General features: G+C 54.3%; 1 protein-coding gene across 1 annotated transcript; it reads right to left on the reverse strand.

Annotated features, from left to right (window-relative positions):
• Window positions 1–5,052: 5,052 nt before the first annotated feature.
• On the reverse strand, window positions 5,053–9,689 carry DHH (desert hedgehog signaling molecule). Its single transcript, XM_060026196.1, has 3 exons — window positions 9,387–9,689; window positions 6,357–6,618; window positions 5,053–6,094 (listed from the first exon to the last, which is right to left on the reverse strand). Exons 1-3 carry the CDS (start codon window positions 9,687–9,689, stop codon window positions 5,469–5,471), a joined length of 1,191 nt encoding a protein of 396 aa, XP_059882179.1. The 3' UTR covers window positions 5,053–5,468.
• Window positions 9,690–11,149: the final 1,460 nt, after the last annotated feature.

Consider the following 11,149-nt stretch of genomic DNA (forward strand, 5'->3'; position numbering starts at 1 on the left):
TTAGGGATAAAGATGACCCAAAAAGCCCATCCAATTGGCAATTTCCTTTTTTATTTATTTATGGCATGTGGGATCTTAGTTCCCCGACCATGGATGGAACCCTTGCCCTCTGCCATGGAAGTGCGGAGTCCTAACCGCTGGGCCACCAGGGAAGTCCCGGCAATTTCCTTTTTTTTTTTTTTTTTTTGCGGTACGCGGGCCTCTCACTATTGTGGCCTCTCCCGTTGCGGAGCACAGGCTCCGGACGCGCAGGCTCAGCGGCCACGGCTCACGGGCCCAGCCGGTCCGCGGCATGTGGGATCTTCCCGGACCGGGGCACGAACCCGTGTTCCCTGCATCGGCAGGCGGACTCCCAACCACTGCGCCACCAGGGAAGCCCCAATTTCCTTATTTTAAAATGCAAGTTTGACTTTTCCCCTCACCTGCTTCAAATCCTGCAATTGCTTTCAACTTCCAGACAGGATTGAAAACCCTTAAAGTCGACCCCATCTCCCGCTCACTATACTGAACTTGTCGATGCTCCTCAGATTCATCTTACTGTTGCTCCCCAACTCCAGGCCTTTGCACATGCTGTTCCCTCGGCTTGAACAACTCTTACCTACCGTACAGGTCTCAGCTTAAATGCCACTTCTCATCTCTTTACCACACTCAACAACCTTCTAACCACTTATGCCTGTCTCACCAGATGACCCGTAGGAGCGATGCCTGACTTTATTGTCCTATGCCCAAGGCACAACACAATATTTGACACAGAGTAGGCACTCAGTAAACCCTTATTAAAGATACCGCTTTCTCATGGGAGATGTTCATCATTAACCAAGTCACATATAGAGACAATAACAGGGAGAGGAAGGTTTGAATATGATAATTGGCCACAAAATCCCCCACAGGAAACTACCCTAACCAGCCATAAGCTGCTTCCCATAGACAGCTGCCTCAGTTACCCAGACAGGGAAGAACGCTTCCTCCAATATAGCAGGGACCACAAAAGCACAGTCAGGGATACACATCTCAAGGCTCTAGGTCAGAAATGCTAATTTTTCAAGCAGAGTTGTTTCTCTTCACTAAGGACCCCATCTTAGCACTGGCCTCTTCTTATTTCAAACATTTCTGGAAGCTTATATTATTCTGCTAGAGCTGTCATAACAAAATATCACAGACTGGGCGGCTTAGACATCAAACATTTATTTTCTCATAGTTTTAGAAGCTAGAAAAATCCAAGATCAAGGTTCCAGCCAATTTGGTTTCTGGTGAGAGCTCTCTTCCTGGCCTGCAGACGGCTGCCTTCTCACTATGGCCTCACATGGCCTTTCGTTGCACATGTGAAGAGAGAGAAAGCAAGCTCTCTCCTATGTCTTCTTGTAAGGACACTAATTCTGTCAGATCAAGGCCCACTCCTATGACCTCATTTAACCTTAATTACTTCTTTAGAGACCCCATCTCCAGATACAGCCACATGGGCATGAGGGCTTCAACATATGAATCTGGGGGGAGACACATGCATTCAGTCCATAACAAAGTGCAACATTCCCCTCCTCTAATTCAGAAAGAGCTGAGAGTCTTCTCATGCTTTCTGGCTTGGTGTACCAACCTGCCATGGATGACTGCCAGAGAGTTGCAGCCACATCTGTATTTCCTTAACTGGTAGCTAGGTTGCTTTAGTTAAGGAAGCCAGTCATCCAGGCAGGAGGAAGAAGAGCCAATGAAAATGAGAGAGAAATAACTGTCAGAAAGCTAGACTTACTAGTGACCCAATGGAGGGAATGAGGAAGAGAGTCAAAACCAGCTTAAGGTCCCATAGGATGTGGCCCCATCCATCAAGGCATTCTTTTTTTTTTTTTTGCAATATGCGGGCCTCTCACTGTTGTGGCCTCTCCCGTTGCGGAGCACAGGCTCCGGACGCGCAGGCTCAGCAGCCATGGCTCCCGGGCCCAGCCACTCCGCGGCATGTGGGATCCTCCCGGACGGGGCACGAACCCGTGTCCCCTGCATCGGCAGGCGGACTCTCAACCACTGCGCCACCAGGGAAGCCCCCATCGAGGCATTCTTATTTCGTTATGCCTGCCCCAATTTTCCTTATCTGTAATACAATCTCATAGGGTTATTGTGAGGACCAATGAGAAAGTATGTAAAGTGCTAAAACAGGGCCTGGCCTGCAGTAAGTTCTCAGGAAATTTTAGCTACATATAGTTACATTTCCCAATTTCCTACTCTAACCAGCCTGCACATCTTCATCCCAGATTCCAAGTCCTCGCTCATGTTGGTACTTCTGTCTGGAATGGCCTTTCTAGTCTCCTCCACTTACACAGGCTACAACATCCTATTCAGGCCCTACTTTCTCCACAAGGCCTCCTATGTACAAATATGACATTTAGCACCCGTTCAACTCATCTTGATTAAGTAACAATGTTGCTTTGGCAGCTAACAATCTTATACCTTTAAGAAGCTATTTCTTAATTTTGGTGTGTTTTTCAGTGCCTAATACGGTGCTACACTGTAGATGTTCAGTAACTCCTGCTTGAAGAAAGGAAGGGGAGAAAAATCTGGATTCTGGGCAATAAAAAGGTCACCTGAACCTTAAAGCAGTGCTTCTCAACTCCGGTTTCCCAGTATGTGGAGAGGTCTTGCCAGGATGATCACAAAATTCTCTGCAATTCTCAAAACAAGATTACTTTTAATTATACTTTAGTTCTAAAGCAAACCTAAATCTGTCACACAGCACCTTCTGAAGAACGGAGTGTTATGAAATCAAACAATTATAGGGACAACGCAATCCCCAAAGGTCTGGGAACCATTGATAATGCTGCCTCTGGTAGAGTGGTAAGGACAGAAGCAGACAGACAGCAGACAGCAGCAAAGGGAGTGAGAAACGGGTGCAGAGCATATAAAACTCAATGGTATCTATTCCACATTGGGCACATACATTGATATTGTCAACAATCCTGTCAGGGAAGGATCATTATCTCCAGATCTGCCTGACTTCCTAGCCATGCCCTTTCTTTCCCTAATCCTCCTTGCCAATTCTGTTAATGAGAAGGGGTGCTGCATTTGGAGATGTTGTGTGGCCAAGTAAATATGCCTTCCTGGCCATCTTCATAGAGACGGTACTCTTTGCTGCTTGAGGGAAGGGAATGGACTTTATTTTAGGAAGCTGGGAGGGCGTCAAGGGGACAAGAATAAGGAGGGATGGAAGTTGAGGGTGAGAGGTGAGCCTCAGGCCTGGGGAGTAATCTACAGGATGTAGTTTAAGGGAAACCAATTAGTTCTCCTTGTCCCCAGATATCTCCTGCCCAACATATTAAGGTGCTAGGAATCAGCACCATTATGGTCTCATGGTTTAAGGCCTTATTTTCAGCAGGCCTTTAAGATATATGCATTACATGATCTTTTGATCATGTAATAGGCCTGTGAAAACAGCCCTACCAACGTAGAAATACTAATTAGTTTATCAGATTAGTCATCACCTGGAGTGACATGACAGTAGGGCATCAGGATCTGATAGAATGAGACAAGAGCAGGTTTAGAAAGTAGGAAGGAAAGGTCCACAGCTTGGACTGTGTTTCTGAAATCCCTCTGAAAGGGGGAGGGTGGTGGTAATGGGCACCTGGTGTGGACTGAGGGAAATGGGAGGTGGAAAGATACTAAAGGTAAACTTGGCCTGCTTCCAAATGTCGGCTTTATCAAGCACTACCTGGAACCCTAAGTATGCTTTCACCTCCAGACACTGAACTCAAAGTGTCACAGGGTGAGGGAGGTGAGTGGGCAACTTGGACGCACATGGAAATCTGGAATACTACAGGCTACAACCATACCTCCAGCTTCCAGGAGCCACAGAGCTAAACCAGGTGCAAGGGATACAAAAGTGCCACTTTCCAAATGAGAGGCAGGTGGGTTCCTCGCCAGCCCCTGATACCGGTGGCTAAGCCCTGGCAGCTTAACAAGTACCATCCACCATCTCTTGCATCCTGGGGGAAGGCTCCTCTGCACAAATCCAGTCCACCCTCTGCGCAGCATTTTTCCTTTGGCCGGGAAGGGAACCGATCCTGAAGGCCACTAGAGGGCAGTATATAGCAGGGACCCTGTGCAGGAAGAGCACAGCCGCTACAGGGAAAGGTGGGCTCCTGGTGGTACCGCCAACCCCTACCATTCTCCGGGCCCTGACACTCTCCTTCCAGTGCAGTCCAACTTCCTCGGAGCTTCCATTCCTAACTCGGGGCACTTGCCTGCCTGGATTCCAGGTGTCTGCTGCGTTGGACCCAGAGGTTCCAGAAACACCCAGGCCAGGAAAGCAGAGCTAGAAATAATGGGAGAGGGGAGAGGGGAAAGGTGGAGGAAGCCAGTAGAAACAACAACCAGGACAGGTGATCAGGAAGGGGGCTCAGGTTTTAATTCCTATGTGCCCTTGCTTGGAGAGCCTATGCCCCCTCTACCCCCATACATCTGGGCTCAGCCCATCAGGAGGGATAGGTTCTAGCCCTCTGTCCAGGTTCTTTCTCTTGATCAAGAGTGTGTGGGGACTATTAGTTATGAATTAGCTAGGGATTCCCATGAGTCATCAGTTGGTCCAGTTACATCCCCCCAAAAAACATTAGCCCCATGTAGACCCCTTACACCAGAGTAGGATGGGGATTACGGTGATTCTTGAGGGAGGGACCAGGACTGCAGGCTAACAATTGGGGGCCAGAATTCTTTAAGTATCAGTACCCACAGTGGCCTGAGCCACCTCTGGAGCCCCTATGAACAGAAAAAGGACGTTTTTGGGTTTTCTTGTTCCTTGGGTAACCCTGGTCCCTCCAACAGTCGGTATGCAAACATGTGGGCAGAATGCTAGTCCTCTCTGGGTGGGAAAAAGAACTAGCAGCCTAGAAAAGGGCAGACTCTTCTGGTCTCTGTTGCTGGTCGATTGGGATGCCTCCTCTGAGAGGAGGAAGCAGGGTGGGACGATCTGCTGGGGAAGGAGAGGGGAATGGGAAGTAAAGTATGGTTCCCTTTCTCCGTACCCCCCTCCCCCAATCTGGAGGTAAATCACCATCTGAATAGAGATATTTCCCAATAAGCTCCTGGAAGCCTTCCCTTTATTAGCCCACTTGTAGGAAAATGTCAGATGTCAGATTGGCTCCCATGTCAGATAACTGTTAACGCTGTGCCCCAGCCCCTCATCTTGCCAGGCGGGGCAAGCAGATTATTATATTACAATTTATAAATAGAAAATAAAATAAAATAATCGGGTGGGGCTGAGGCACTGGGGAAGAAGAGGAGAAATAGTCCTCGTCGACGAGTACCCATCATCAACCCCATCTACTTAGGACCCAACCTCTCAGTTAGAGGTTGCCCCTAAACCATCGCGTCCATTTTCTCCCTATCCCTCCCTCCCTCCCAATCAGCATCGTCTGCTGCCCACATCTCCAGATCTCAGCCCGCACACTCCCGTTTAGGCGGATGCCACGAGGTTTCTATGCCTGGAGCGCTCAGTCCAGCAGCTCCTCCGCCAAGCGATAGAGGAACCGAGAGTACCAATGCATGCCAGTTGGCTGGACGGCCCCGCCCGGAAGCAGCGCCCCCAGCGCGTGCAGCAGGCGCAGCGGAGCAAAGGCGCGGTGCGCCCACTGGTGACTCTCCAGAACCGCGTAGCACGAGGCCAGGACATCGTTGACCAGCAGCGTCCCGTGCGCTGTGAGCGGTGCGAACACGCCAACGGCTTCCTCCCGCGCCACTCGGGCCACGCGCGCAGGCCGAAGGGCGTCCCCGCCTGGCGCCAGCACCGAGTCCCCCGCGCGCAGCCGGCGCGCGAACACCGGTGCAAAGTCGCCTGGCTCGGGCGCAGGCCCTCGAGCGGCGAACACCAGGTGCCAGGGAGTGAGCAACAGCTTGCGCGGGGGCCGCTCGGTCTCCACAGCCACGAATGAGGCCCGGCGCTGCAAGTCCCGGTCCAGGAAGAGCAGCACGGGTGTGGGCACCACCCGGCCTGCCGCGTCTGCCGCCAGCACCCAGTCACCGCGGTGCAGTTCCCGCAGCCCCTTCCGCTCGCCGCTCCGCAGGCGCACGGTGGCATTTCCCGGAAAGCAGCCGCCTGCCCTGACCGCCAGTGAGTTATCTGGAGGGGACAAGCAGAGAGAGGATTGCATGGAGACCAGTTCCAGAATGTTAGTACATATTGTCAAAGACGTGGGTCAAGCCCAGCGCAGACCTCACCAGTCCCGGAACAACATGCAAGTTCCCACGGATCTGGTCCTAACCTGGGCAGAAATGGAAGGGGGTTTACAACACTAACGCCCGCCTGGGGTCCCCTAGAGTCCCAACAGGGCTGCGTACCCTCAGTTTCCCGGAGGGACCTCACCACCCACCCCGTACTGTACCGGCTTTGACAGACACGTGGACGTGGTTGCGGGACTCGTAATAGACCCAGTCGAAGCCGGCTTCCACTGCCAGGCGCGCCAGCAACCCATACTTATTGCGGTCGCGGTCGGACGTGGTGATATCCAGGGCACGTCCTTCGTAGTGAAGTGAGTCCTGAGCGTGGTGGCCGTCCTCGTCCCAGCCCTCGGTCACCCGTAGGCGCACTCCGGGCCACATGTTCATCACCGCAATAGCCAGCGCGTTCACCCGCTCTTTACAACGCTGGCGGGGAATAAAGGAGTCAGTCTCCTCAGTACCACTACCACCAGCATGGGGGCTAAAGCGACCTGGGCGGGCGGGTTAATTCTTCTTTGTTTTCCCGACACCCCTCCAGTCCCTCCCAGATTTTGAGTGTCCTGAGGAAGTGAGAATCTGAATGGGTGTAGTCGCTAATCTATGCTCTCCAGAACATCGTTGGCGAACTGTGGGGTCACCCCTGATATTGAGAGGGAGCGCCCAAACCTAGTTCTTTCCCCCACTTTTAATTTCCGCCCCTCATCCCTAGTTGTTCTGGGACCTCAGTTCAACCTGGGAGAGGGCAAGAGTGGAGAGAGCGGGTGTAAGCTTTGTCAGGGAGGGGTTGAGCAGCCCGGCTCCGCGAGAGGAGCCCCTGTTTTGGCCTGGCCCCCGCCCCAAGCCCCGGCTGCCCTCCCTCCGCCTGATTCATCTTTTGTTTCGTTGCCTTCCCTGGCACCGGGCATCGCTTCCTTCCTTCCTTCCTCCTCCTCCTTTCAGCCCCTAGCATTAACCCTTTCGTGGTGCGAGTGCCCCCCCACAGAGGTGCCCAAGCGGAGCCGTACGGGATCTAGGCTGCTGGAAAAAGGGTTGGGGCGGCGGGGGCTGCGCGAAGTACAATGGCCATTCTCCCGGATGACTTAACCGAGCGAGAATCCCGGGCCGAGGCCGGGGACGCGCCGGGAGAAGCGGACTCAGCAGCTCCATCCACAAAGGCGCTTTTCAGCCGCCCCGGCTCAGAGAGAGGAAAGGGCAGAAAGCCGCGCCCCCCATCCCTGCTCCGGCCCGCCGGGTCCCCTCCCCCAGCGCGGCCAGCCCTCCCAGTTCCAGCTCGGGCTCCACCAGCCCTGAGAGCCCCCAATCTCTCCGTCTCTGCTCCGGAGGCAGCGCAGAAAGGCGTGGGAGTAACACCTGAGAATAACGCGAGCAGCCCTTGCGCGGATCTGGGGGGCCCCCTGCAGGGTGGGAGTGGAGAGGAGGAAAAGCAGCAGCGGCTGGAAGCCTGCGCCGGGGGAGTGAGACCACGGTTATCTCGGCCGCTCCAGTCTGGGAGCCGGAGACCTTGGCGCGCACCACAGCACGGACCTCGCGGGAGGAGGCACAGAGAGGACAGCTTCCTTTTCTTCTCCCCGCTCTGACCTCTCCTCGGACTTGGTTTTCTCCTAACTGCCAGAGGGACGTTTCCCCCCTGCCCTTCTTCCCGAGTCTTCTACACCTCCGCAGGGTTGGAAAGGAGGGGAGGGGGAAGACAGGAAAAGTGGTAACTCCTTCCAACTTTTTGTCGTTTTGTCCCCTAAGGAGGCCCTGAGGCCTTGACCTGCGGGGGCAGCAGCCCAGTGCAGAGCCAACTCAATGGAGGCCTTTTGCAGCCAGGGTGTGGGAGATAAGCAGGACCGAGGGGGGTTCCCAGGCCTGTCAGAGCCTCTCCTGGGCCTATCCCTTGTTCTGTCCCCTCTGCTGCAGGTGGAAACCAGAGGAAAGGGCCAGGATATTCCATCCCTGGCCAGGAGGGAAGGAGTATCCCCTTCCCAATCTCTGGGGAGGAGGAATGCTTCAGGGCAAGAGCAAGAAGGAATTCTTTCTCCCCTGGACAGGTTTTCCTAACAAAGTAACCTGGAAAACTATGGCAGTTAATCAGAGGAAATCCGTACCCCTCCCTCTCCCCCCACCTCCCCACTCCATACACAATTAGGTGGTGTAATGGAAAGTGTATAGGACTTAGAATCAGGAGTCCTGAATTCTAGTCCCAGGCATGCCACTAATTAGTTTCAAGATTTTGATTAAATCACTTTTCCTCCTGGGGCCCAGCTCTCATGTAAAAATGGGAGGCGGGGGTGGGGGTGGGGTGGGGGGGTGGAAGAATGTGACCTCCAAGTTTCCTTCCAGCTCTGACATTTGAGATCACAGGGCAGAGGTGGGCCTTCACACCTCACCATAGGTTGGTTAGGTTCTGGTCTGCAGCAGATGCTTGATACATGGTAGTTGAATTCATTTTAACCCTTTAATTCCAAGGAAAGTCCCTGAGCTACACTGAGTTTGAGGGACACAGGAACCCTTTGATTCTCAGGTGGGCCCATCTGTTCTTCCCATCAAAGATCACTTTTCACTCCAGGACAGTCGTTTAGACTCTAGAATAGCTTTACCTTGGTTCTGAGATGCCTCCCCCATGCCAAAGACAATTCTTGCCCAGCCCCTCCTCAGGTAGATGGCCTGATGACCTGACCCTTGGTCACCCCTTTCCCAGCCCCTTCAGTCTCTTTAGCCCACAGAGCTTTAACACAATCAGGTCAGGAGCCAGGCTAAGGGTAGAGCTTTCTGTCTGCTGCCTAGCCAGCTCCTGGCCCCCAGCTCACCCCAGCCCTTCCTGCCTGGCTCGGTAGCTGACCCCCGGTCCACGCCTCAGCCATTTCCCGTCTCGCCTGCCGCCATCCTCCTTTCCCCGCCCTCCCTGTCTCTCCCAGCTTCACTCTCACTAGTCCCTTCTCCCCCTCCCCATGCAGCCTCTCCCTGGATCCCTCCTGATCACTCAGTACAGCCAGCAGAGAGGTGTGTGTGTGTGTGTGTGTGTGTGTGTGTGTGTGTGTGTTTTGGGGTGGGGGGCGGGTGAGGGGTGAGGAGTGTAGGTAGATCCTTGAGATCAAGGTCCCTATAGATGAAGTCCAGCTCACACCATCCCCCGTCCCCTCCGCCAGCTGCCAGAGGAGAGCAGAGAAATTGGCGGTGCCCTCGAGCAGGTGGGGAGAAGCCCTCCTTACCTCGGTCATCAAGCGGTCTGCACCACTGTTCTCCTCATCCTTGAAGATGATGTCGGGGTTGTAGTTAGGCACCAGGTCCCGGAAGCGCTCAGAGCCTCTTGTCACCCTCCCCTCGGCCGGCCCACTGGCGCCCAGGGTCCGCTCGGGCACGCTGGGCACAAATTGCTTGTAGAGCAGCGGCACGAGCTGCTTGCGCACGTAGCGGCGCCGGCCAACCGGCCCCCGGCCCGGCCCGCAGCTCTGGGCCGGCAGCGCCAGAAGTGCCAAGCAGCACAGGGGCACCAGACTGGCCGGCAGCGCCATGGATGCAGCGGACTCGGGCCAAAAGGGAACGTTCTTGTCCTCACCAGCTCGCTCGTCAGTTGGGCATCTCCCCCTGCACCAGAGAGCGCAGCAGGCAGAGCTGCCCCCAGAGTGCCCTAGAGCTCTTGTGGCTCAGCACACCTGGCTGCCGCTAGCTCTGCCTACATACCCCCGGGGGGTCTGGAACCTGCTACTGACCGGCCATCATAGCAGGGAAGGGGGGTCGTGGGTAAGTGCCAATCCTGCCGGGCTCTGCCGTCAGGCTCCGGCTCTGCCAGAACGCCGGGGCTCCGCCTTAAGTGGCCCCTGGCCCCGCCCCCCGCCCTTCTCCCAGGACCGTCCCGCCCCCTACCACCGGGGCGGGGGCTCTAGTCGGCCACCGCTGGTCCACTTCGTTTCCACCCTGGAAACCAGGCAGGCACCTGCCTAGGAAATTCTAACAGCTGTACAGTCCTTGGCTGCCTGGATAAGCATCCCTCTACCTCTAAGCCCATGTGTGGCACCAAACCACCCTGATACTCGAATTGGATCTTTGCTCTCCCCAAGCCTACATGGCAGACCATGTCCCCCCGCTATCATCCAGGAGCTATGGGATCCAATTTCTGCCCAAGGCCAGCCAAGCCCTTTGGGCACACAACCAGAGCCTCCCTTCTGTGGTCCTCCCCCACTTCCATCTCTCCTCCTTAGCAGTAACCAAGACTGGAAGGGCTGGATACCAGGGGACCATTTTCCCAGGTAGCTTTGCAGCCTTCTGCTGGGAGCTTCCCCAGAATCAGGAACAGAGCTTCATACCTATAGTCAGGTTGAGGACTTCAAACTTTTGTCCCCTCTTATCCTTGCCAAACACCCAACTTGTGGATTGGAAACTGCTGGAGGGCAGTGGGTACTTAAAGTCATAGTCTCTAACAGTCTGATGATCTCTTCCCTTTACCCTCCATCTAGTCACCTCTTTATCTTTCTCCTTCTCTGCCCCCGCTGGAGCCATTCGGGTCTCATCTCAGAGGCTCTGAGCCTGCAACACTTCACCCATTAATCTACTATCATTTAGAAATCTTTCTCTTGGGCTTCCCTGGTGGCGCAGTGGTTGGGAGTCCACCTGCCGATGCAGGGGACGCGGGTTTGTGCCCCGGTCCGGGAAGATCCCACATGCCGCGGAGCGGCTGGGCCCACGAGCCATGGCCACTGAGCCTGCGCTCCGCAACGGGAGAGGCCACAACAGTGAGAGGCCCGCGTACTGCAAAAAAAAAAAAAAATCTTTCTCTAAGAAGCCTTCCCTGATGTTCTGACACCGGACCTCTATGTTTCCTTGAGAACCAGTGATTAACTGCCATCCACTGTGGTATGGTATTAAAATGTCACCCTTACTACACACAGCAGTTCTTAAGCACAAACTTAAACACAGTCTCAGCTGAGCACCTGGCCTATAGTAGGGTGCTCAGCAAGTATTTGTGGCACTACAC

The sequence above is a fragment of the Delphinus delphis genome, chromosome 11 (genome assembly GCF_949987515.2).
Source record: "Delphinus delphis chromosome 11, mDelDel1.2, whole genome shotgun sequence".
NCBI lineage: Eukaryota > Metazoa > Chordata > Mammalia > Artiodactyla > Delphinidae > Delphinus > Delphinus delphis.

Excerpts from the sequence above, each read along its gene's own strand:
- DHH (XM_060026196.1), bottom strand. The coding sequence starts at position 9,689 with ATGGCGCTGCCGGCCAGTCTGGTGCCCCTGTGCTGCTTGGCACTTCTG. Across the intron at positions 6,619-9,386 it reads CAGACCGCTTGATGACCGAG|CGTTGTAAAGAGCGGGTGAA; the intron begins GTAAGGAGGGCT and ends ATTCCCCGCCAG. Across the intron at positions 6,095-6,356 it reads CCACGTGTCTGTCAAAGCCG|ATAACTCACTGGCGGTCAGG; the intron begins GTACAGTACGGG and ends TGTCCCCTCCAG.